Source organism: Pleurodeles waltl, chromosome 2_2, assembly GCF_031143425.1.
Source record: "Pleurodeles waltl isolate 20211129_DDA chromosome 2_2, aPleWal1.hap1.20221129, whole genome shotgun sequence".
Lineage (NCBI taxonomy): Eukaryota > Metazoa > Chordata > Amphibia > Caudata > Salamandridae > Pleurodeles > Pleurodeles waltl.
The window spans coordinates 497,579,599-497,606,788 of NC_090439.1; the positions used below are offsets into that span (position 1 = coordinate 497,579,599).

Genomic DNA, 27,190 nt, shown 5'->3' on the forward strand with positions numbered 1-27,190 from the left:
AATTGGCAAAAAAAAGGCCTGGCACAGGAGGGGAGAAAAGGCCTGGCAGCGAAGGGGTTAACTGCTCTGCAAGAAAAGAGGACTTGTTGCTCTCAGTCAAGACTTTTATACTAACCTGTTATCCTGATTGGTTGGTTCTTCCTAACATAATTTCTAAATCTTCTCAGCTAGGAATGCTGGGAGTTGTAGTTTTTTCTTGGCTGCTGTTTAAATTAAAGGAAGAGAAGATAGCATAATAGGAGTCTCCATGTTTTGTAATGAAATCCAGGATGGCAGGTCACTTTATTCATAGGCAGGGCCACTAGAATTATGCAATTGTGTGGCTGCAAAGATTATTAGACATTTGCCACAGTTTCCACATAATCCATAATCTGCAGATTGTGCCGCATTATGCAGCATAATGTAGATTTTCCTAGTAATTTATGAAGGAAAGTTTTAATTTTAAGAAAGACACAGAGGCAATTATTATGCTTTTCTTTTCTTGTTTTATTCAATAGCAGAAAAGAAAAGCATATTAGGAGCCTCCGGTCTTGCCATAAAAGCGTATCCCAGCGATCTTCTCTGTCCAATATGGCTGTGCTGTTTTTCCGCCGCGTGGGTCCTCACAGAGCTGAACGTTTGAAGCTTCTTTCTAGTGATTGAGAAAGGGGAGGAGCCGCTGGTTCAAGTCGTAGAGTACAGTGGTACTGGTACACGAGACTACAGGAGAGAAGCTGGAACGTCATTCTTGTGAGCCTCGCGCGTCGCCGGCAGCTGCAGCAGACACAAAACCTGAACATCCACCGCAGAGGCACGGAGCGCGCGCCGCGATGTCGCCTCCGTTGTTCAGCTTACCGGAGGCACGGACGCGTTTCACGGTAAGGCTATTATCGTTACGGGGAGTCTGAAGGATCCTGGTGGTGCCCAGGAGGTGGGAGCGGGGCGAAGTAGAAGCATTGGCTCGAACTTACGGACAGATCCCATTTACCGAACAACCTGACGGAATACATTGAAAACTCCGAAAAGTGTAATTTGCTGGAAGAAAGAGGGGCACTTTAATATACCTTGGAATTGCATTGCAATAATGTTTGACGTATGGAAGAGAAGACATTCAATACATGAGTCGAAATGTCAACTTGTTTACTAAGAAAACCCATAGTGTGTCTACTTAATATAAATATATATATATTATGTGTGTGCGCCTCCTACATCTGTGGTCAGGAAAGCGAGAGATATTCTAGTAGGAAAAGGCAGAAAGAATGCTTGCCCTTTTTAAAGTATACTTTAATAAACTGCCATTCCTTAAAAAAAAATGCAGCCTTAAATTGTATCTTGTAGATAATTGATTTAACAAATATAACTTTTTTTTTTTTGTAAAGGGTCACTTATTCCCACCAGTTTCCCCCTCCATTATCCAGCAACCATATATCCCCAAAATTGGCAGTCCATAATATCCGTAGGCTGCTGGTGATTGAAGATTGTGTTTTGTGTTATGTAATTAAGATTTGTAGAGTACAATTTATCACCCAAGGGGTTTCCAGACGCTGGAGCAGTTGTAAAGGCAATCTGTTGGGTGCTAGTTGAAGAGCCAGGGCTTCAGCTTCCTGCGGAATTTCAGAAAGCGAGAAGGCGACCATTGTGTGTAGAGTGAAGTTATTCTGTTTTGGTTGTGAGATAGAATACAAGACATCCTCTTCTTCTTGTTTTAAAAAATATATATTTATAAATGTAACCTAAGATAAACAAAATACAGAAATAAGTCACAAGTGCATAATAGGATTTTGGATACCTTACATCGGCATTACAAACATTTATATATTATTATATTCTATGCATTCTAAATGTATACCGTCCCATCACAACTGCATTGGCAATCATCAAGGCAAAGGAATGTATGGAGTAGCTGTGAACTAGCAGAAGTATATCAGATCGGAAGTATGAATTTCTGTGACTAATGAGGTGTCATCCTAGAAGTCTGAACACGTTAGCCGGCTCTAGTGTCAATCGAGTTTCATGGCTACCATGTTTGCAGCATCGAGTGGGTGGTTTAACAGGTAATAAAGCAATGGGCTGCAAGTATCTCTTGGTCTGGATTTTATTGATAGGGTCTCGGCATACAGATCTAACTGATCGTTACAATAAACTAAATCAGTAAGCCATTCTTTGAACTTAGGAGCACTCCCCCCCCGCTCCACGGGCAAGCGATACGTATCTTATGCTAGTGCTACAAATGTTCGATAAGAGGGGTCATGTTGGTCCGTTTATCCTAACAGAGCTCGGATAGGGGGAAGTGTGAGTTTAGTATCGGTCATTTCACTCAGTACATTTTTCACAGTTGTCCAATACCGACAGACTCACATGCCTAAGCTACGTGTATGACGTCTGCCCCTTCTATATTACATTTGACATCTATCACTCGGACTCAGGCCATAGTAGTACATCCTATTAGGGGTGTAATATAGTCTGTTGTGGGCTTTATAATGTATTGTCTGCAGCTGACTGCTTGAAGCAGTCTTTCCGATTTGTATGCATCAGGACCCCATATATCGTCAGTGATTTCTGTATCTATCTGCCATCCAACTCGTGCGTGCTCTGTGGCGGGCATCAGCTTTAATTGTGAGGCAGCATACAGACTGGAGACTAAATGTCTGTGTCTTCATCTGCAGCAGTATGTGTAAGACAGTTTAGGGGGTTCCTCAGGGAATTTTTGTGCATCTTCTATCATGTTATGTCTAAGTGTAACATAGAGAAAGAGATCTAGGGGTGAGGGCACCTCATTCTCAAATAATTATTCTCTGGTCATAAACTTGCTGTCTTTATAAAGGTCTCCCCATCTCTAGTATCCTCGTCGGAGGAGGAGCCGACGGCAAGCAATGTCATGTGTAACAGGGAATAAGGGGTGACACTGTAACGGGATCAGTTGGGAATATAATACTTCTTTACCTGCTTTTAGCACTAGTTTGTGCCAAGCATTTGAAGTGCATGCCACAGTGGAATCCATGGAGCTTGGGAAGTGCAATGCTGCACCCAAGTAAGAGTCCGATGGTATCTGGGCCACGTAGCCCACCTCAACAGCCAGATGTGGCATGTACGGGGTGGGCTTATACCAATGAATGATGTGCTTGCGCACATAGATAATATAGTTCCATGTTGGGTGCTTCAAATCCCTCTTTGGAGAAAGGGAGAGTAAGCTTATCCTATTGTAGTCTGGGTTGCTTACCTGCCCATGCCAGTCTAATCATTTGCGAGCGTAAAGCCTGGAAAAAGATCCGCCCCGGTCAGCTGTGATGATCTTCATGAGACCAATGTGCCCTGCAAGGAATAATGATAAGATAATGCTGTCTGTAATTTGCGACAGTGCCACACCATAATTCACCCTCAGAGTTTTCTGCTTGTCTCTAGCAATGACCACTCCAAGATACTGAATGTCTGTGGTACACCACTACAGTGGGTAATCTGGAGCGAAGGGTTGCATAGCAGGTGTTGGAAGAAAAATGTAGGATTTTCCCCCAATTGACCTGTATTCCCGGGAGTTCTCTATAGAGGACAAATTCCCTCAGAACTCCATTCAGGCTCTCTTGTGGGTTTTTAGGATAGAGGGTGAGATCATCTGCATAAAGTGATACCAGGATATGTCTAGAAGCAATAGCATACTTTCTATGCCACTGTCATAGATTAGCTGCCAGCGGCTCCAATGCCAGTGCAAATAGCGGTGACAGAGACATAGATCGGTTTTGAAGCAAGGCCATTAAACCACGCTCGTGCAATAGGTTGGGAGTATAAGAGCGCAATCCACGTCAAAAATGGATGTGGGAAGCCCATTCGCCTAAAAATAGCCATTAGAAAATCCCACTCGAGGGAATCAAAGGCCTTGGTGGCGTCAAGGAAGACTGCCACCGCAGCTATATCCGGATCAATATCTTGTATAAGAGCAAATAAGGTTCTCAAGTTGTGCAATGTCAACCTCCACAGAATGAAACCTGATTGATCAGGCCGAACTAAGAAATGCATGAGTGGGGTGAGTTGATTGGCAAGTATCTTAGCTAGGATTTTACCATAGCATTCAATTAACTACAGGGGACTATATGAGTCACGTTCTGCCAGTGACTTACCAGGTTTAAGCACCGCTAATAGCGTAGCTTCGCACAATGTAGGAGGTAGCGTATCTATTTCTTTAGCTTCCTGGTATACCAATTTTAAGATGGGTATTAAAATGTCTGCATATCTCTTATGAAAGGCAGCAGGAAAGTCATCCGGCCCAAGAACTTTTCCTGATTGTAGTTGCATAATTGCCTCCCTTATTTCATCGTCCGTTAGATCCTCAGCTAGGAATTGTCTCTGAGCATCGCTCAGCCACCCCAGCACTGTATTGTCCAGAAAGCCAGCAAAGTCCAGCTGACTTTGTCTGCGGGAGCTGTATAGACGTTGGTAGAATTGCACAAATGTGTTAAGAATGCTTGATGTGTCTCGACACAGTTGACCCTCTGAGTCACGCACCTCTAGTATGACATTGGAAGTGGGAGGTTTAAGCACCATGTTAGTTAGCTTCTAACTGGGCCTTTCGCCTTCGCCTTCAGCATAAGCTCGAGCCCTTGCATATTTGACCCACTATATTCTGTTATTTTAAGCCTTTTATCTTTGGCTATAGCTGGGTCTTCAGTATCCCTTGCCTGTGCTCAATATTTTCAAGGTCATTCTCTGAGTTAGTCAGTGGTGTGCAAAGCCCTCAGTAATCCATTGCTTTTAGCAATGCAAAAACCTCTTACAGTAACGTTAAAGGCCTCCCATACTGTACCAATCAACGGAACATAGGGCCAGATGTACCAAAGGATTTTACCCATTCTGTGTCTATGGGAAAATGCTTTAGTACATATGGTCCATAGTCCTCATCACGTGCTAAAAAAACAGTTATCTTGTGTTGCAGTTCATCGCAGAATGGTGCATCCTGGAGAGTTAGGGGTGAAAGCCTCCAGGTCCCACCATCTTGGGACTTTATAGGTATGCGTAGTGTGATTAATACTGGGGAGTGATTAGAGTAGGTTCAGGCTAAGAGGCGTATGTCATGTATCCAGCTACATATTCCCCTTAATATCAGCTAATAATCCAATCTGGACCAACTGCCGTGCACTCCAGAGTAAAAAGTACCTTCATGCACGCTAGCATGTAGTTGTCTCCAAGGATCAACCAAGTGATTGTCTCATTATGTCTGCTGTCTGCCTGGCTACTGTGCTCTGTACTACAGTGGGTCCAGGAGACCGTTCTAGTGCTCTATTTAACACAACATTAAAACCGCTGCCCATAGTACGATTCTAGGTTTGACGTCTGTAATCAGGCCACATATCTTATCAAAAATGGCATAGTCATCTGTATTAGGGCCATAACAATTGACAATAAGAATGGAGTAGGAATGCAATCTTCCCCCATATAACTGTGTACCTACCCTGATCATAGTTTATGGCGTCTTGTGGTATATATGGTGGCCCAGTCCTAACTAGTGTGACAGTTCTCCTTGCAAATGCGTAGACTAAGTATTGCGTATATGAAGCCCAGTGATTGGCAAACACAGTACTAGTGCCAGCTGTTAAGTGAGTCACTTGGAGCAGTGCAAGGTGGACATCATGTCTGTCTGGATATGCCACTATGTGTCATCGCTTGTGTGGATCTCCCAGACCTCTAACATTCCATGTGATATATCTACAGTTTGCATATGTAAGATACCTCGGGGCGTTATGGCTAGAGTGCAGTTCAGAGTCCGCCATGGGACCAATTTGCTATTCTGTCCATGCCAGGCTTCCCCGTGTTTAAGTGATGCATGTGCCCTGATAACCATACCAAGAAAGTTTGTGCACCTTGTGACAAACAACCCCCCTCAACAGCCTCGCCCCTCCCACACTGATGACCCAACTTAGCCAGTGAATTACAACCCTACCAAATTTCAAGGTTACATGTATACTAAGGAACCTGAAACATTGGTATCCAGTTGCCTCTCAGGCCAGCGCAAGCAGGAGGTAATATTGCTGCATTGGATGGTAAAATGGAAGCATGCTGCCTAATACCGGCAAGGAGGGCAACCAAAAGCAATGAGACAGTGATGGCACTCAACCAAATTAAAACCCTGCTGGGGTAGATCCAGGAGCCAGACGGGGTCATCCTCGAGGTAACAAGGGTGTTTGGGGTTACTATGAAGGATAATACTCCTACAAAAACTGTATAACAAACAAATAATGCAGTTGAACAACCGGAATGCAAACGTTTCGCTGAGAGCCCATTGAACTACATGGGGCAACAAAGTGGGCCACTACATTTGCAACATTATTAACTCGGGGTGCCTGAAGGCAGATTCCGCCAATGTCGGATACAGCATTGCATATTGCATCTCTGCTTGTCTTAAGCGCTGTTCAGTTGCTGTAAACCCTCGGTGTGCATCTTGAACTGCGTTGTAAAATCTGGGAAAATAGCCATAGCGTTTCCATCCAATGTTAAAAGCATTTTTTTCCCTTGCATGACCTAAATCCACATCACAATCTTTATAATTAAGTAATCAAGCTATTATAGGCTTAGCTGGGGCACCTGGCTGGGGTCTGGACATCAATGACTGGTGGGCATGCTCCACAATGAACACGTGCGAGAAGGAGTCGGCACCAAAGATAGTTTTAAGGAGTCTTTAAACGTAATCTTCCATTCTCACCGTGTTGGTGGACTCCGGTGCTCCTAATACGTGCAAGTTATTATATCACAATCGTGCCTCCAAATTTTCGTTATTATCCGCACTCACTCTCTGAGGTTTTTTCATGTTCAGGAGCTGTTCACCCCTGCAGACTGTTGTATTTTCCACAGCAAACAGACGCTGCTCCTCCTCATGGTGTTGACCATCATGTTTCTCAAGTTTGTGAGCCATTGAGTCAAGTCTATTGCACATGGTATCCATTTTGGCCTCTATAGAAGTTAAGCTGTGCTTCATTGCTAAAAGGAGTGTCTTCATATCAGCATCTTCGTTATTTAGGTCAGTTATCCCCGATTCTGTGCATGATGGGAACAGATTTTCAAATACATCCTTTGTCGATCTGCGCAGGTCAAACTATAGCCTGGGCTGTCTGCCACCTGTATTTCACATGATGATATAGTTGAGTATCAAAGGGCTGATGTGCGCTTGAATATACTATTAATACCGTTGCATCCAGGCGGGAGGGTCTGTCAGGTGTCCCCAGTATTAGGCCTTAGAGAGCTACCCATGCAGCTCGTCCGATCATCATGCAATCATTCTACCTTGCCAGTCCTTGATCACAACCCACGCTGTAGGATTATCCTGAGGGACCTTTGCTTGTTGGCATTAGATATGTCACTGCGTCAGATACAGAGTCTATGCCATGGGGCGGACTTTCCACAGTTTTGTTTGTAGGTGGACTGCCCAGGCCCACCACACCCCAGTGCCCAGGGGGCACAAACAGACCGGTGTTGGTTTGGCAATCAGGCACCGTGCACGGGTAATGGCAGTTGGTCGCCAGGGTCTTGGGGGACAGCCACGGCCCAGGCACAAATGGCAGCAGGTTCAGTTGGGGCCGACTCACTGAGGCTATATCAGTCAGAATCCACTCAGCGGCCTCTCGGGCGCACTCCAAGGCCACCTGCGCCACAGTTCAGACCGAGTCTCCCCCGCAGCCGACCGCTGCGAGGTCTCAGCAGCAGCACCAGTGGCCGTTATCAGTAGGTGGTCACACGATTCATAATGCAGGGTAGACCTTATGCGCTTGATGATCTCAGTTGTGTTGTTTACAGCAGTCTATCGGTGTGCACCTCGCAGAGGCAATGTGTGGTTCATTGCTCTGTCAATCTGAGACCCCATCCACAGGCGGCACTTCCAGTGGCTGCCTTTGCACCTCCCCAGTAACCTCCCAAGTCTTTTCTGTACAGTGCACCCCGCCAAATCAAATAAGCGAGACTTACAGGGTAGCTGTTATGCAATAAGCTCTCCAGATCATAGGCAGCCCGGACTCACTCCTGCAGCTCACCCTCTCTCTCCTCGTGCCACAGTCTAGGTGATATCTTCACAACTTGTGGTCGACCCCCTGTAGCTACCTTCAAAACCTGCTGGATATTCACATATCGCTCAGTGCTGTTGTTCTGATGGTGGAGCTGAGCTCAGTATTGCCGCTGCCATCTTGGGAAGTGGAGGCAGCAGTTGAGGTAGGTTGGTTCAGTGTTGTGCAGTGCCTTGTATGCGTGTATGAGGAGTTTGAATTGGCAGTGTTTTGTGTATTGGCAGCCAGTGGAGATCTGAGGTGAGGCATGATGTGGGTGCGCCGTGGGAGGTCCAGGAGGAGTCTAGTAGTGGTGTTCCAAATGATCTGAAAATATTGGAGGAGCTGGTTGGGGGCTCTTGTATAGAGCGCCTTGCTCTTAATTCGGCAGCATTACTTTTATGGCTGTCTAGGTCGCAAAGTAAACAAGCATTTGAAATGCAATGGGCCTCACGTTTGCTCGAGTTAGAGTTATTAGCGTTGTAAATTCCTAACTGGACTTTTCTTGGCACTTAAAATGTAAAGTAAAAGAGTTGACATAATCGAGCCGATTCAAAGCTCCACGGCTACCAGGAGCATGAGCACAAAGGAGAGACACAGGAAAAAGAAGTTTGCTCAGTCAAACATATTGGCAAACGTGCAGTTATCCATGTAACTGGGTCGATGGCCAAGGCAGTTACAAAACTGTCCCAAGGAGGGACAAACGTAAAGCATTTACCAATGATGACAAAGGAGTTTTGAAAGGCAAGACCATGAACGAGTGATAGCGATGTGCGTGATTAAAAGCCCACATAGATGCCAACATGTCGGAAAAGTGCTCGACCTAAAAACAGGAGTGTCCTGGGAAATCGGGACTCTTGGTCACCCAACTCTTGTAGATGCTGGTAATTTGGCCTCAGACTGGATGAGGCTGGGCGCCTGTGCAGCTGGCTTGCCCGTGAAGCCTCCTCAGTTGAGCAACCAGAGGGGCTGTTGTGAGGTGCAAGGAGGATCCAACCAGTCACACTGACAATAAACCCAGAAAGATAACTGACTGGGTTGCGCACATGCTGCGAAGATCTGCCACGAGTTCAAATTCTGGCAGGGCAGAGCCAGTGCTGTTTGATCCATTCAAGGTCGATCACACTGGTACCATCAACGCTGGTGATAAAGCAGGCAAAACAAAAAATTTGGTTTACACTGTGTTAGGGTGACCAGAATTTTAAGGCCAAAACCTGGGACATTTCACAAAAAATAGGACTACAATTTTTGTTCAACTGAGTGCACTGAATGACAGCGCTCATCAGCTCAGAATTACAGAAGAGGCACTAAGAACATAAATAAAATACAATTTTCTTTAAGCCAGTAAAATGCCTTTTAATTAAATTGCCTTCTAATAACACTTGCTAACTATCTCGTCTGTGGAAAACAAAAAAAATCACCTCCCATAGTTTTCAGACACCCCTCTCTAAATATAGGGACATGAGCTAAATTTCCTGAAATCTGCCAGGACAGCTGGTGAAGAACTGGGACTGTCTGGGCAAATCTGGACGCCTGGTCACTTTACACTTTGTGCAGTATCAGTCAGTGGTGATTAGCATGTATGAGTTATGTACACCAGCTGGTGTGCAGTGACTTGCCCCCGTGGACTCCTTTGCAGCCGATCACTACAAGCCTGTTGTATGCATTTGATTTGCACTCTTTCACAGCTGCATATAGCGCTTCATGCCCCTGACGAGGCGCCATATCGCTTGGAGTGGACGGATAGCATGCTAATCAACATGTTTTGGACCATGACTGAAAAGTGGAATATCATTTATTGCAGTGTAAACTTTTCCCAATATGTATTTGGAAGAACATTGATATTTGAATGGTAACGCTGAATTTCCAGTGTCCTCTGAGTTCGACAGCGCGCCCAGCCGATTAAGTTAGTGACACACAGTGTTCCAAAGGCTGCCTTCCTTAGAGGGTTTTGTGGATGGAGGGAAGGGTGCCTCGGAGTGTGTGGCTGTGCCACGTGAGGGGGAGGCAGCGCCAGTGTGGCAGCAAGGGAGGCAGTGCGCTAGCATGGGAGATAGCCGTGCCAGTGCATGAGGGACAAGGATGTAGCTGGGAGATGGGGGGTTTGGGGTATCACACACCCTTCTAATAACTATATTTTGCGATAAATAGTTGGGTAGAGGTTCTTTTAGTCATGTATGGTGAGGTTTCTGTCGGATTTCACCACAGATGTTTATTCACACTGTCTGACAGTCTGTTAGAAAGTCTTCAAAAATGTTGGTTATTTATTTTTAGTATTATTATTTTTTTATTTTACAAAATATTTTCTCTTATTTAGTAACCCTGCCAGTCTCCATTCCTCTCCTTTTCCACTGCACCTTAAGCCCCTCTTGTGCACCCTCCTTATTGTATGATGTATTTATCATTAAATGCCAGTCTGATTGTTGAAAATCTGAACCTCGTCAGAGTGGTGAGTTGCCATCTCCATTCTGATGTGCAACAGAGTAGGGAGCACTGTGCTTGTTTGAAACACCTCAGTTTTCAAAGGGCGAAAGCTCGGAGCTAGAGCTATTGCCGTGACTTATCGGCTTGGCTAATACTTGCTTTTTTGAGGATGCATAGCATGTGAAAGCATTCACCTATGCTGTCATGTTGTTTGTCATCTAGTATGATACCCCTGTATGTGAGTGGTTAAAGGGTGATTGTGTTGGGCTGGCCCTGATGGCCATCAGTTAGAGTCCCAGTTGGAGTTCTTCACTTCTGTTTTGTTCGTGTTGAGTTTCAGGCAGTTGTTCTTATCCATTCTGCTATGCAGGTTCTGCATTAGGTGACGTTGGATCTTGTCTTGGGGGTCTTGTCAGGCATAGAAAGGATGAGCTGGATGTCAGTGGTGTAGGAGATGATGGAGATACCATGAGATCTGATGATATCAGCAATTTCATGTAGCTGTTGAACAGGTTGGTGCTGAGGGATGATGCTTGAAGGACTCTGAAGATCTGGTCTTTGGACTCCGAAGATCAGGCCCCTGGGCTCTGATGTAAAAGAGAGGGACTGACTCGCTGTATCCTCCTTGTGAGGAAAGAGCATATCAATTTGAGGGCTGGACCGTGGATGCCTTTAGCGTGTAATCTTTTGATTAGGCTGGAATGTGACAGTGTTGAAAGCCTCTGGAGGTTCGGCAGTAGAGAGTGGTGTTTTATCCTCCATCTAGAACGGTGCAGATCTCATCTGTAGTGACACTGAGTGCTGTTACCGTACTGTGATTGCTACGAAAGCCAGGATTGGGATTGATTGAGAAGATTATGGAGTTCTAGGTGGTTGGTGAGATGCTGGTTGATTGCTTTCACTATAACTTATGCTGGGTATGGTATTGGGGAGATGGGTCAGAAGTTGCTCAGTTCATTGGAGTTAACAGATTTTAGTTTTTTAAGGAGTGCTTTGAATGCAGCATGTTTCACTTTTCGGGCAATGTTGCAGACTCGAAGGGGGAGTTAATTAAGTGAGTGAGGAATCTGCTGATCACAGGTCCTCCAAGGTTGTAGATATGGTGTGGACATGGTTCTGTGGTGGCCCAGGAGGTGACTATTTCGTGATTTAGGTGGTGTCTTCCTCATTAAATGTTCTCCAGTTGGTTAGGTATTTGTCTGAGTGGTAGGTATGCATTTTGCTGATGATATCTTCATGGTTCAGTTGTTTTTCAAAGTGATTGTAGAATTTCTCAATGTTTATATTAAAGTAGTTTGAAAGATTGTTGCAGAGTTTTTAGGAGGAGGTGATGACGTTAGTTGAGACATGTGGGGTGGTGAATTCCTTAATGATGGCAAATTGATCTTTACTACTGTTGGAACTGGCCTTTATCCAATCTGTTAAGGATCTTCTCTTGGTAGTTCTCAGGAGTTGGTGGTAGAGCCTGAGTGAGGCCTTGTAGGTTGCTCTGGCGTTTCTGTCGTAGTTTGTTCTCCATTGTCTTTCTAGTTGTTTGTAGTATCTTTTGGAGTCCTTCTGTGTACCAGAAGGCCCAGTTGTTGGTTCTGTGATGTTTTGATGGGTGCAAGAGCATCAGCGTGGTTTGAGATCCATTGATGTCTTTGGTCAACTTGTTTTTAGTGTTCCATTGGGTTGTTTTGAGAGTGTAGTGCAAGACAGTTTGTGTTACTCTGCTCCAGTTGGTTGGTGTTGATATGAGCTTTGGCTTGTGTTGTGGAGATACTGAAATGGATAAGGGGGTGGTCGTTTCACGTGAGTGTTGAGGTGGAGCTGTAGCTGATGCTGTTGCATGAGGTGAAGATTGCGTCTAAAATGTGTGTTGCATTGTGTGACAAGCTAGAAAAGTCCTTTGTTTCTCTGACTTTTTCAAAGAGGTCAGATGAGCAGTAGTCGGAGGGTGTTCCAGGAAGGAAGTTGTAGTCACTGAGAAGTAGAAGTTCTTGTTATTTGTTCATTGCACGCACCTTTCAAAATTACTTTTCATACTCTTTCTACAGTCCGGAGTCCCCTTCTAGACATTTCCCATATTTCTAAAAGAACAGGCTCAACTGTCTAAGCTGTGGAGAACTGACCCAATGTAATAGACACTAGACCTGAAGCCTAGTAAAGACCTCCACGTTCCTTCCTCCTACTTCACATATTTACCCTGCATGTTACTAGTCAGTTATTCCTTTATTAATATATTGCCATTGTGGTTTTTTTTTTTTTGGGGGGGGAGGGGGGGGGGGTCCTTTTTTTTCACTGGAATTCAGTTGTTAGTTTAGAGAACCCCAAGCACTGCCAGTGATTTGTCTGTCCTACAGATTGATGTCTTCCAAATTATTTTTGTGTAAATGTAAAATTTGTTTCTGAGTCACTATAAGATGAATGTCTAAAATTTCTCTTGTCACATACTTTATTCCTGACCATATGTAAAGGCTCTTCCGTATTCCTCTTGTTACTCGAGCTTCTCCACACAACTTTTCCCATTGTTTGGAGGGAGATGCATTTTCCTATATTTATTTCCCATAACTTTTTATGTGCCCAATAAGGGACCTTCCTAAATTCCATAATGACTGAACACAGTTTGGCAACTACACTCTCAGATATAGAGACCAGAGAGAAATCATTTTCAAATAGTTCATATCGGAGTAGCCACTTCCTTCATCTGGAGAAGCAGAACCCGGTGCCTGAGTCGAGCATCAGAATTCCTTGACACGAAATTCTGCTTACACTGTAAGAAATATTTAATTTTACTCTTATTAAATATACCGGAGATGAGTCTACAGTCGCGACATTTATGAAATGGACATGCCTGTAGTGGCAGTGAAAAATGTAGATTGATGTGTATTGGTGTAAATAGTAGAAGTAGCTTGATTGCTAGAGTCCCAAAAAGCCAAGCCTGTGTTCACTGGAGGTGACAAAGTATGCATTAATGTGCCTTTTCTTTTTGTAGCCAAGTAACACCACAGGGTGGTCTTAACATCACTGCATTGTTCTTATGAACCCACATTATATCTGTTTTTGTCTTGGGCTATTCAATGACTGCTAACAACTGCCACATAAAATGCTTGTTAAAATGTGGCTGCTTAAGTCTCCCGGATGTTTAGTGGTAGTAACTAATGGTACCCTACGGAGGTAGGCATTCAAAAAGAAACAATTTATTGCCTATTGAAGGGGTTAAAAAATGTTGCCTCTACGTTTATTGAGCATGCTTGAAAAAAGGAAAACTATTGGGAGAACGTTTATCTTTACTGTGCCAGTTTCTCCTATCCATGATAGAAAAAGAGGATACCATGTCACTAGGTCTCCAAATCTCATTGAGCAGTGGAAAGTTTGCTCAATTCCAAAAAAATAAAAATTACCTATATAGTCGTCCATGCTGTTTTTACTGATGTGCTGGATGTGAACATACTTTGTTAATAGTTGCATAGCACTGGCCTTTAAGGTATTAGCATTGGAATCTCTGTTCTCTTTACCATAATTGCATTTACCTAACATGTAACTATCACAGTTTCCCTTAATAGGGCTGGACCAGCTTTTATTCTTTGCAGCTGAATTCTTGTTTGTGTTTCCAACTTTCTCAGCCTCCTAAGATTAGATAATATAACTGTGAATTTACTCTTTATTACTTCTTTAAATGTATCCCAGCTGGAATGATTCTCTGTCCTCATTCAGATCAAGTTAATCATTAATATTTGATTCAGCTTCCTTGTTTTAGAATTGGTTTTCTTAATGGGTGAAGGCGCCATTGTCCCCTCTTGCATGGACTCCTACCGTCAGTCGGCAATGAAATCTGTGCATGATCTAAGATAATTATAAATCCTATGTTAGCCCTGAAGACCAGGGGAACTAAAGCATTGTTTATTATTATATACGCAAACATAAGTATGGCCTGTGAACATGAGAAAAATATATGTACTCTTTCCCTTCTCATTTTCGTTCGTTCCATGTATCTCCTTCCCTTTACCATGTCTTTTTTGTTAGTTTCCTTTCAGTTTCTTTACCTGAATTGTTGGGTTCTCCATCCCATACTGTGTCCCGTTATAATCTCTCACATGGCATAGTATGTGAGTTGGAACCTGAAATCTATCATAAAGCTATCCTGCCCGGTGTCTGGAGAGTACAATGTTAATTCTGTTTTATTCAACCTATTTATGGAACCCCCACAACACTTTAAAAAATAAAAACAAAAAAATCCTTGTTTGTCACTCTTAATCTACAATATTTGGAGTTGTAGGTCCTTTTGAGCAAAGATGGTTACTGCATTGTGTTTGGTATATGTAGAGGAATATCGTGCCTTTGGTTAATGTCTATGGGCATGACCTGTTTAATTTGATCTCCTGCAAACAATCTGTCTCTTCCAGGACTACATTTCATATTACCTTTCTCTCGTCTTTTTCAAACAATTCTATTGGTACTTTGTACCTCAATTCTTCTGATTTTATGCTGTTCACACAAGCTCTGGCCTCTAAATGTGTAGATAAGATGTGGGCATTTCTTAGACATCTGGGACAATATTCTTTTAAACTAACACTGTAAACAGATAATCCCATCTGACCAAGTTGAATTACTTTTCAGAGTTATCCATTGCTAGGGCTAATGGGCCATTCAGCCAACTGGACAGTGCAAGGGTATTATGTAGATGTTGGATATTGTGTTGAGCAACTCTTCATGGCATGATACCATTCTGACAGTAAATTCTTGTTTGTCAGGTTGAAGAAGTCATCAAACATATTTAAGATCTGTAGAGTCAGCAAAGTTTACCAACGTAGTGGGAATGCATGGATGGAGTAAACCAGTATTGGATATATCTGAGGGCCGTTTCATCACTCAAAGTTCCTTCCCAGCCCCTGAGCACTCTTTGGAAGCTATGAGGAAAGGACACCAACAGTTTGGGAGAAGACAGCATTCATTGAAGGTGGTGCATATATATTGGCTAAAGACAAGGGTGTCCTGTGTAGCAGTCCTGAGACATCAGTATTTCTACTTACAGGGTCTGTCAGTGTGTTTAGTTTGTTAAAAGTGCAAACAGCATGTAGTCCGTATCTGCATAGTGGGTCAATAAAGTACATTGTTTCCTCATTAAGTGTGTGTCCTGTACAAGGAGGTTGTCTCAGTTGTATTTCTTGCCTGCTTTCAAAACTGCCCTTCAGATCTTCTTGTTTAGCAAACATTAATGTGCCATTTAAGAATACAGAGCAAACCGGGGGAAGTTATGTTAGTTTTGCTAGGCACTTCAAAAACCCAACATGGGAGGACAGTCTGCCCATGTTGGAGTCTAATGTCAGTTTGATACTTGTAGAGTGAAACATTGTAGTAAAACAAATGTAACATGCAACTCCCCTATGCCCACACTTCACTTTGAAACAAAGTATCTGTCATTCAGTCGAGTGTACAAGTCCTGCAACTCTACCTGGGAACCGTAATACTAAGACATCTGCATTAAACAAATGCATATTCTACCATAAATATATCTGACCGTAGCACATATGGCCAAGAGAAGGAGGGGTAGAAAAGGAGAGATGAAATAGGGTGGGAAGGAGGAAAAACAAAAAAAGCAAAAAAAAAGTGCTCAGAGGCCAACATGCTAAACCACTAGGGGGCTATTGTTGAGACATTAGCACAGTCATTAAGCACCATATGCCAATAATAGTTTATCCTGGAGGCAACACCGGGCAGCATCTAACATAAGGCCCTAGAGAATCTGATGGGACATCCAATGTTTCTGGTGTCTCAGCGCAAACCGTAGGTCAGATCTGGTGGAGATGTAAAGGGCAGAGTCAGAGCCCTGATCTTGACATGGACACTTACATGTCTATCAGACCTTGTTTGTCTCTACCATCTACCAATCCACTGCTTTTCTTTGTGTGCTGCTCTCAAGGAACCAGTCTGAGTCGTAAGAGTTTTTTTTTTTAGTTGATGATCATACTTTTGGAGTTTGAATTCAGCTGCTCAGTTCCATGCTAACTCAGGAGTATCAGAAATGTACGTCTTGTAGATGAGAAGCACCTTGAGTTTCTCATTTTTATTTGATGCCATCAAATTATTTCTTTGCTGCTGTACAAACTGTGTATAGACTGTTCAGATAGAAATCCAATTGAAATCATAGTGGACAGTTCCTTTCTTACTGTCGCTTGAAAGATTGAGTCACTGTCAATGAAGGGTTGAGATCTTACTCCGGTAGATCGGTGTGGAGGGTTTGACGTGGTGGGTCAAAGGGTGGGAGGTGGTCTCTGGGTCAGGCATGGTGGAGTAAATGTAAATTAGCACTTGTATAGCGCACTACTCACCCGTTAGGGTCTCAAGGCGCTGTACTCATACCGCTATGGAACCCCTCCTGGCTTTTCCCTGTGAGGCGCCCACTCCTGAGCACCCCCAGGGTGAAGCCAGGCATCCAAGCGCTGTTGGGGCCGTTGTGGAGATTAAGCAAGCTATTGCCCAGAGTTGCAGAGTGGGACCCATGAATTAGATTAGGCACCGAGGCGAGAATTATCTGGTCAAGGGGAATTGAGCCCAAGACCTGCCGAAGCGGGACTTGAACCCTGGTCTTGAGCCAGATCTCTGCTTCAGGGTCTGCCGCTCTAACCATTGAGCCACACTTCTCCAGTCTTTCAGACACTAAGCGAGCTCGGATTTTGATACTCACACATGATCCAGGAAGCTCTATTCTCTTGAGAAATCCCACCAGACTATTTTTTCAACCTGCTCTACTCTGCATCATTCACTTGCGCCGGGAGGGCTTTGAAGGAGACAAACAGTTCGCAAAGTGTTGTTTTAAGATCTTTGAACAGATTCTTCAGTTCCCCAATCCTCCCCTCCGGTAATTTTGTCAGTTGTGTTTATCAAGTCTTTTCTTTGACGGAAAACATCCAAACCCACCTCTCCTAACTTGGTCTCCAGAGCTGGCGGCTATTGCCAGTTGTCAGAAGGATTATCGCCGGGTCTGAGAGTTGATGGATCTCGCCAGTGAGACTGAAGCATAATCTCTTCCTGAAGGATGTTCCACTGCTGCATTCTGTTTTGTGAATGTTAATTCTGACCTATGAGGTATTTGGTTGGTTCTGTCTTTGGCCATTAACTCAAAGTGTCTGTTTGGCTTTGTGGAGTGTGTGTGTACATACAAATGTGTGTGTGTGTGTGTATGTATATATATATATATATATATATATATATATATATATATATATATATATATATATATATATATATATCTCTCGCCAGTAGGTAGTTGTAGTTAGCACCTAATTTCCTTAGAAAAAGTGTTTTGTGACTTGCCTATATCGTTGGCACCATTTGATGAATCTTCATGAAATTCTCAAAAAAAGTGCCCCCTAGGATCTTGTTGTGCATGGAAAGTTTCAGGATGATCCATCAAGCGGGGGCCGAGAAAAAGGGAGGAGGGTAACAAAAGTGTTTTTCCCATGTTAATTCCCATAGATTCTTTAGACAGGCCTGCAGCCCGAACTGCTGGATGGAATTACACCATATTTGGCAGAAAGGTAGCTTTTGGTCCGCAGATTACCCTTTTTAGGATGAGCGTGCAAGCGCTTTGACCTGTTGTAAGTATCGTGGGCTTTTCACCACGCCCACTGAGCGGCCATCACTTTCACTCGTTCGTGGGCTTGTCTTTCAAAAATCCTTTGTCATCATTGGTAAGTGCTTTCCGTTTGTCCTTTCCTGGGACAGTTTTGTTACCACTTTGCAGACTGCCCCTGTTATATGGATAATGGCACGATTGCCGATACGTTTGACTGTGAGCAAACTTTTTTTTCCTTTTGTGTCTTTCCTTCACGCTCATGGCTCTTTGAATCGGCTCACTTTATCAACTGTTTTACTTTTCGTTTCAATTTATGTGACAAGAAAAGTTTAGTTAGGAATTTACAACACTAATAGCTCAAACTCGAGCAAATGTGAGACCCATTGCATTGCAAATGCTTGTTTTAATTTGGTGTAAATGCGTTCAGGATAAATTAAAGGAAATCCAAATTTGTATATATAGAGTCACGAGGACTGCGCAAATATTGCCAATCTCATGTAGATATCTGATTGGTTGCCAACACTTCAACCAGGAAGTGTTCCGAGTCAATTTGACACTTCGACATTATAGTTAGGCTAACATTTTAAATGTACAAAGCCATAGAAATTCACGTATTATACTATAACTCATGCCCTAAGGTAACTATAGCTCTCTCACTCACCATGCACTGCTATTTACCCCAGATATAACCTTCTTACCATCTTTTATAACATCATTGATAATATCACTAACATTTATTGATAAAATAAACTGCATGGCGGGGACACAAGTTATAGTTACCTTAGAGCACAAGTTATAGTTACTCTAACTATAACAGGAGAACTTCTGTGGTTTTGTACGTTTAAAATGTGAGCCTAACTGTGAAGTCCCTGTAATCTTTCGTTTTTTAAGTGAATATATAAATATATACTCCTTGTGCTCAGCCCTGTTTTGTGTACGCCTGCTCCCCCACCTCTTCCCCCTGCTTTCTGTTTGTGCTCATCCCTGTTTTGTCCGTGTCTGCTGCCTGCCTGAAGTTGAGTCCCAAAATGGGATCTCCGCATGAGACCTCCCTGGATCCGCGGCCCTAGCTATACAAATTTATTTTCCCTTTAATATCTCACAAACTACTGAAGGGATTTTCACAAACTAACAAAAAGGGCAATCTGTGGACCAAAAGCTACCTCTCTTCCCAATTTGGTGTCATTCAGTCTGGAGGTTAGGGCTGCAGTCGTGTCTAAAGAGTCTGAGAATTAAAATGGGAAACACTTTTTTTGCCCCCGCCCCCTTTCTCTTGGTCCCCACTTGACGGATCATCCTAAAACTTTCCATGCATACAAGACACTGGAGGGCACTTTTGTGGAACATTTTGTGAAGATTCGTAAAACAGTGCCCTAACTATAACTACCTACTGGTGACCGCCAGTAGGTTATATATATATATATATATATATATATATATTCATTTCTTCAGCACAAACGTTGTGCACTCCTGGAGCAATGATTTCACCAAAGATTTATTCAGCCACAAACAGACAAACAAGAGATGTGCAATCAGCCCGAGGTTATATTGAGTCACCAAAGCGGCCGGGCAAGCCTGGATTGGCCTTGGTTTGATAAATGCATGCCTACTGGGAGGGTGAAGCTTATCGGCAAGTATTAGCTCTAGAATTACCACAGTTATCCAAGGAACAATTTTAAGGGTTGAGCACACAAAACACTCTGTCCCTGTTGTTCTCTCTCTATGGGCTTGTAACCACTCCCATCAGTTTGGTTGGATCATGGGCTTGCCTTTTAAAATTTGCCTGATTTGATTAGTGAAAAGCATGCATATGTCATGCCTGTTCCTGTGTTTAGCGCTCCTGAAGCGCACCAGCCAACTACTGAAAACATACAAAGCTCCCATGTTTTGCATATGGTTTCTGGACAACTTTTTCTCTTTGGTTCGTAGGCAGCTCAATCTCGCTGGGCACTAGTTGCGCACTTTGCATGACATCGGTCCTGTCACATAGATAATTGCACATTTGCCGGTTACATGGATAATTGCTCTTTTATAGATAATATGGATAATTGCACTTTTGCAGATACGTTTCACTGCAAGCTAACTTCTGTTTCCTTTTATGTGTTTGCTTCGTGCTCATGGCGGGCCGTTGGCTTGCTTATGTGAACCTGTTTATCTTTTAATTTTCAGTTTGTGGCAAGAAAAGTCCAGTTAGGAGTGTACAACGCTAATAGCTTTAACTTGAGCAAACGTAAGACCCATTGCATTGCAAATGCTTCTTTTTAAAAGTGGGTGGAGTGGAAGCAACGTAACATGAAGCAACCTGGTGGGGACATGGAAGCAACAAGGTTGAGGACAGGTGGCCGATGCTACACGAAGAAGCACACGGGAGCGCAACAGGGAGGGGAGAAACAACAAGCAGCAGCAGAAAGTGGGAGAGAAGTACATGTTCAGCCAGCAGTCATTCCGTGCCAGGAACTGGGCCTGCGAGGTCCTGGAAGGAGTGTCAGGGAGGAGGGGCTGAGACTCTCAGAGCACATGTGGCAACTAACTCCTGGGGGACGCCATTTTAAGCTATCTCAGAAGACTGTGCAGGAAGGTTGGGACAGGGGTGGAGAAGTGATGTGGCACATCTGGGTAGGCCAGAGGTGTAGCCCTACTGGACACTTCTGCCCCCACTTAGAATGTTTTGCACAGGGGAGGGCTCTCCCTGTCAGAGGGTCCGGCGACCAAAGCAGAAGCCGGGGAGCACTGTTGCACTCCCTAGGGAGACGGAGGAGGAGCCTTGGATTTCATTCCAGGGCCCCGTTGTAGGAAAGTGCCCCTTTTGGCAGGGTCATCTGTCCACTTTTTGCCTGAAATCTGATTCTACCTTGACTGTGTGTGTGCTGGGATACTGCTAATCAGGCCCCAGCACCTGTGTTCTTTCCCTAAACTATACCATTGCTTCCACAATTGGCACACGACTGGCACACAGCTAAGTTCCTTGTAAAAAGTGCCAGTGGTACCAAGGTCTCTATGGCCATGGAGGGTCCCTAAGTGCTGCAGCATGTATTGTGCCTCCGTAAAGGACCCCTCAACAAACGCATGCCTTTGCAGATTGTGTGTTGGTGGGGAGAAAAAGGTAGTCGACATGGCATCCCTCCTTGGCCACTGGCTGTGGCATAGGTGTGTCACCCCTCTAGCAGGCCTTACAACCCTAGGGCAGGGTGCACTACATACACCACAGGTGAGGGCATAGTTGCATGAGCAACATGCCCCTACCGCTTTGGTTTTCAAACATTTTAATTCCTCACCCTACCTGTGGGGGGGGGGGGAAACATTGTGCCCCACTGAGAATTTTTCCACAAAAAATGTATTAAATTAAGTTGACAATGTTTAAATATGTCTAGACATATTTGAACATTGCATTTAAGTTCTGTTACCTTTTTAAAAATGCAATAATTTATTTTCTGCTTTAGACAACGCAGAAATGCTTCTTTGGCCATAGCTTGCACCCCTCCTGGAATCACTTGAGGACCCCCTAGGGGGGCACACACACACACCTAGTTTGAAGACCCCTGCTTACAGTGTCTATGTCTATTCTTAGACACTGTAAGTGCAGTGTAGCCATATTGAGTTCATGGGCTGGGAGTTGTTATGTTATATTATGTTACGCTACGCAATTTGTAAAGCGCATGGCTGCCCGGAGGCTTCCCAGCGCTAAAAGGACCGGATCAGGGGATCAAGATTGACATGACGAACAATCGCTTCTAAAACAGCCACGTTTTAATTTCTTTATGGAAACTGAGTTCCTGGCTTATAAGCCGGAGCCTGAGGGGAAGGGAGTTCCATAGTTTGGCCCCCAAGTACGACATCGTTGCCCCACCCCATCTAACTTTATTAAATCTGAGTAGGGAGGCAAAGGCTAAAGAAGTTGATCTGAGCGTCTTTTTCGGCCTATAAAAAGAAGCAAGCGATCTTAAAATCGGAGGCCCACGGTTGTGAACGGACCTGTGAATACAGCATAAAGCTTTAAATTTGATCCTCTGTTTCATTGGCAGCCAGTGCAGGGAGGCTAATGCTGGTTTTGCCGAGATATGTCTAGGGATATCTAGCAAAAGGCGTGCTGCTGCATTTTGTACACGCTGCAGCTTCTGTGTCACATAAAGAGGTGATCCAAGAAATATGCCATTACAATAGTCGAGTCTCGAAAGAATGGTAACTTGGATGATCAATCGTTTTGACAAAAAGGGAAGGATAGTAAACACCTTCCTCAAAAGTCTCAGTATGCCCAAACAAGAAGCTGATCCAACGTAAGCCAGGGATCCAGCCATATCCCTAAGCTCTTAATGCATTTCTTTGGGGGTGGGAAGTCACCTAAAGCCCTAGGGCACATGAGTGACTTATTCGGGCCTGGGTCGTATCCCAGGATCAGCAGTTCTGTTTTTCCCCATTAAGTTGGAGTCTACTGTCCATTATCCAACCTGTAACTGCCTGTAGACAAGAAGTCAGAGAGGTGTCATCAGCGAAAGACACCACCAATTGGGTGTCATCCGCATAGGACACCATAGATATGCCAAAAGATTCAATTAAGTCTGCCAGGGGAGCCATATATATATTAAAGAGTGTGGGGCTGAGTGACGAACCCTGGGGGACTCCGCACCTGGAAAAAAGTTTGTGTGAATAATGAGATCGATCAAGGACCTGGAAAGTTCTCCCCTCCAGAAAGGAGGTCAGCAATGCGTAAGCTTTCCCTTCTATTCCCATATTCCTCATACACAACACTTGGTGGTCTACGGTGTCGAAGGCTGCGCTCAAATTTCAAAAGTATGACTGCAGTTGTCTGGCCAAGGTCCATGGCTTTCCTTGCCTCTTCCATAACTGCAATTAATGCAGTTTCTGTACTATGCCGGGATCTGAAGCCCATTGTGTAGAATGGAGACAATTATATGTTTCCAGAAAGGTGGAGAGTTCGGTGTTAATATGCTTATCTAGTATTTTAGCCGATGTCGGTAATAGAGTTATCGGTCTATAGTTCTTTAAGTCTGCCGTATCTAGAGACGGCTTCTTTAGTAGTAGTTTAACCACAGCGTGTTTCCATTGATCCGGGACCAAGCCTCTGGATATTGAGGCGTTCAACATATTCGTCAGAGTAGGACTTATCCCTGACCAACCCTGCACAATTATCTGCGGGGGGGCTGGGTCCAAGGGGGATCCCGACTTAAGTGATTTTAGCAAAGTATCCACTTGCTCCGGGAGAAGGGGGGTGAACTGGGCTACCATAGCTTAGCCCTTCCTTGTAATAGAAATTCGCTCTTCTGGTGAAATTATCTTCTCCGGGAAATTAGAGTAGATATCCATAAGTTTTTGTTGGAAAAAACTAGCTAACTGATTGCTATATAGTGTAGACGCTTTAATAGGGTTTTCTTCTACCGGGACTTGAAGGATTTCTTTTAGCACCTGGAACACCTCTCTAAGAGAGCTAGCGGCATCTCCAATTCTGTCAGCATAGTAAGAGCTCTGAGCTACTTTCATCTCCTGATATGCTCTAATGGCTTTCCTATAACTATCCCTATCTTTCTAAGGCATAAGATTTCCTCCACCTCCTTTCCAACCTTTTGCAGTTTTTCTTAAGAAGATGCAAACTCGAAGTGTACCACTGTGTGCTATCTTTCCTGCGAAGACCGTTTTTTTGTCCTTAAAGGTAAGACTATGTCCAAACTCTTGGTGATCGAATCATGGAAAGACTCCACCTTCACGATCATGTTATCAGTGGCCAAAGGTTTATGGTTTTCCAATTCCCTCATCCAATCTCTAATACTGAGCTTATGCCAATGTCTGCCCACCTGAGGTAGAGGCTTGGGGCTATTCCCCTTGAAACTAATGGCTAGGTCGATTGTAACTAAAGAATGATCTGACCAAGCCAAAGGTATGGGGGGTTTGGAGGTGAGGGAAGTCAAGTTACTAAACACTAGGTCAATCGTGTGGCCATGTTCATGCGTGGGCCTTTCACTAGTTGCTTTAAACCTAGCGCCTCCATATCTCCCAAGAGACGTCTTGCTGCTAACTGCGCAGGGTTTTCGGCATGAATATTAAAATCTCCTAGGACTGTAAAATTTGGTCTCCTACATACTAAATCCGTCAAATTACTAGAAAGGGAAGTTAAAAAATCCTCTGAAGGCCCTGGGGGGCAATAGAGAAGAAGTCCAGAGAAAGTGAATGAGGGGTTAACCTCTAGGGAGAAGGTCATAGCTTCCCCTTCTACTACATGTAATGGCTGAAAAACCAACTTCAAGGAGTCCCTGTAAATGATGGCAATTCCTCCCCCTCTGGACATCGTCCTATCTACCCTGGCTATTAGATATCCCTCGGGTAAAGCCAGAGAGACATCCATCCCTGAGCCTTCATGTAGCCAAGTTTCGGAAATAAGGCTAAGGGTGCCATTTCACTTAATAGTAAATTTATGTCCAATTTGTGGGCTGACATTGATCTAGCATTAGTCAATAAGAGAGTGCTATGAACTATTTTGTCTGCATGCAATGTAATCTCTTTAGGAGAAGACTTCCAGTGGCATGCGGGCACCTCCAGATCTTCCCGTACCAATTGGTACAAACCCGACATTCAGATGGCAACAGGGGCCTTAAGGCGTATAACTCCTCCACTGAATAAGCAGTGGGGGAAATGAACAACCCCTTTTCACTAATTTGGCCAGGGGGACTGGCCCTAAGGCCCGGTCTGGCGAGGACGGGCGCAGACGGGCTTGCCTTTGGCGCAATTTTGGTGCGCAGCTGTGCTACCACCGCATCTCTGTTTATATAGGAAGTTCCTGGGCAGCGGAATGCAAAGAAACTAGACCGCTGACCCAGAGGAAAGAAAAAGAAAATGGCGACGCACCCAGAACTGGACCTCTTAATCGAGAGGAAGCCTGTTTAAAATAACTAAGAATTGACAGCAAAGCCCCCCAGAACTGACTGGCCACTGAACACGGGCCCAGGTCAGTTATCACACGCCTCAGACATACACCTCAAGTTAAAAATAGAAGATCTTAAAAATCTTCCTTGATTAAAATCGACAAATAAATGCTATCGCCTGTTTCTTGAAATCACCTGTGACCGCTGCGCTGCCGCCGCATCTCTGTTTATATTTATGAGTTGGTCATGACGAACTCCACAGTTCCATGATGGCTTCACTGAATGCTGGGAGGTTTGGAATCAAACTTCTCAGCTCAATAAACCCACACTGATGCCAGAGTTTGATTTAGAGATGCCCCCTGAAATTCACCCAACTCTTTAGTGTGTGGCTGACTGGTCTGTGCCAGCCTGCTACCACTGGCCAAGTTTCTGACCCCACGGGATGTGGGCCTTTGTGCTTTCTTGGGTTGGTGACAATGCCTGCTCTGGGTGGAGGTGCTTCACATCTTCTTCTTGCAGGAGCAGCAACACTTGACATTGAGCCTCAAAGACTCCTGCCTTTTGTTCTGCTGCCTCAGACACTCCTGCTAGTGGAGTTGCCTGCTCCTCCACCCCCCCCATACCCCTTGACCAAGCCCCAATTTTGGCAGCTGGTCTGGTGGGAAAATTAGTAAATACCTAGGAGGAGGGTCCACCCCTAGGGTGCCCAGAGCTGAGGTGAACCCCTCCTGGCAAAATCCTCCATCTTGTTCTGGAGGGAGATCGCCAATAGTGTTAGGTATATGCCCCCTCCCAAGAGGGAATGGGCACAGGAAGGGTGTAGCCACCCTCTGGGTCAGTAGCCAATGGCTACTGACCCCTTTAATGCCGCTATATCTAGTATTTATGGGCACCCCTGAACCCTGCTCTTCAGATTCCTGGTGACCTTAAAGAAGAAGTACTGAGAGCCCGACTATCAGAGAAGACTCCAGACAACTGACTTGACCCCAGCCCTACTGGCCTGTCTTTATCTTCGACTTCTGCTACAAAAAGACGATGACTCCTGCAGGACCAGTGATTGCCACAAACCCCCAGAGGAGTGCCTGCCTACCTAGGACCAAGAAATCCAGAGGACAGCGGCTCGGTCCACAAAGGAACCTCCAACAAGTACTCCAGGGGCCTCCGGCTCTGCGAGTCCTGCCCACTCTGCACCTGATGCCCATGGCCTGAGTCCAGGTGACCTACCTGACCCGAGAACGTCCCCAGACGATTCCGACCCAGAGTCCACTGCGGGTTGAACTCTCCTGGACACCACGACGATGCCTGCAGCCTGAATTCAGAGAACCCCCTGACCTCAACCGGATCCGGAGAAGATACTGGACTCTCAAAGGTACCCCTGCAGCCGACGGTCCATCGATGTCCAGAGAAACCTCAACTTGTCCAGCTATTGATCTTCAGCCGATACCCCTCCCACCCAGACCAACCCTGCAGCCTTTTGTGAACCCGGAGTTCCTCATGGGAAAGCATTGGATGCCTGACGCTTTGTTTGCACCCGGCCGCCCCTGTGCCACTTAGGGTGTGAGTTTGGTGCTTACCTGTGGCCCCTTGGTTCTGATCTAAACCCCCTCGGGTCAGCAAACCGACCCCATGGGTACTTACCTGCAAACCATTCTCTTTTGAGTGCCCCCAGTCTACATAGAACTCCATTGGGTGGCTGACACCAACTTTGACCTCAGCACTCGGCCGGCCCTGTGTTGCTGGTGGTGCACCCATGGTGTCTTCCATCCACTTTACCCTGTGGACACCTTAACCCCCGAAGACTGGGACTGTAAGTCTAGTACTTACCTGTAAACTGTTTATGTACTTTGTTCCCCAAGGACTGCATTGCCTTCATTAGAAAATTTCACTTTCTACTTTTACTTACCTGAAAACAGTTTTTTAACTGAATTACAAAGGGCATTTGATACTTGAAAGTGATACATTCTTGAAAATACTTACCTGCAACAAAGATCCTTGTGGTTCTAGAAATAAAGTAACAAAGAATATTTTTTATGCATAAAACATTGGACTGGAGTTAGTCATTGAGTGTGTGCCTCATTTCTTGACTGAGGGTGTACAACAAATGCTCAGCACCAGGAAGATTGGGTCACCACCACTTCCCCCAAGGAGTTGCCCAGTTGCCCAGTGTTGTCACCGTAGGTTGGATCGGACTTAAGAATAACCCCCTACGGGCTCCAATGTGTTTTAAACCAAGTCTCAGCTGGAACTTTTGTTTCAGGATGGGGGAACTGCACCCTTTATGGGGGCTGCAGTCCTTGTGGCCTGGCTGGTGAATTGAATTGTTATGATGGTGAACA

General features: G+C 44.6%; 1 protein-coding gene across 2 annotated transcripts in view; it reads left to right on the forward strand.

Annotated features, from left to right (window-relative positions):
• Positions 1–681: 681 nt before the first annotated feature.
• THOC1 (THO complex subunit 1) overlaps positions 682–27,190 on the forward strand; it is a 467,835-nt gene continuing 441,326 nt past the window's right edge. For both annotated transcript variants that reach the window (XM_069219988.1, XM_069219989.1), the window contains exon 1: positions 682–857. In XM_069219988.1, coding sequence (XP_069076089.1) covers positions 810–857 — 48 coding nt within the window. In that variant the 5' untranslated portion in view covers positions 682–809. The remainder of the gene's footprint in view (positions 858–27,190) is intronic.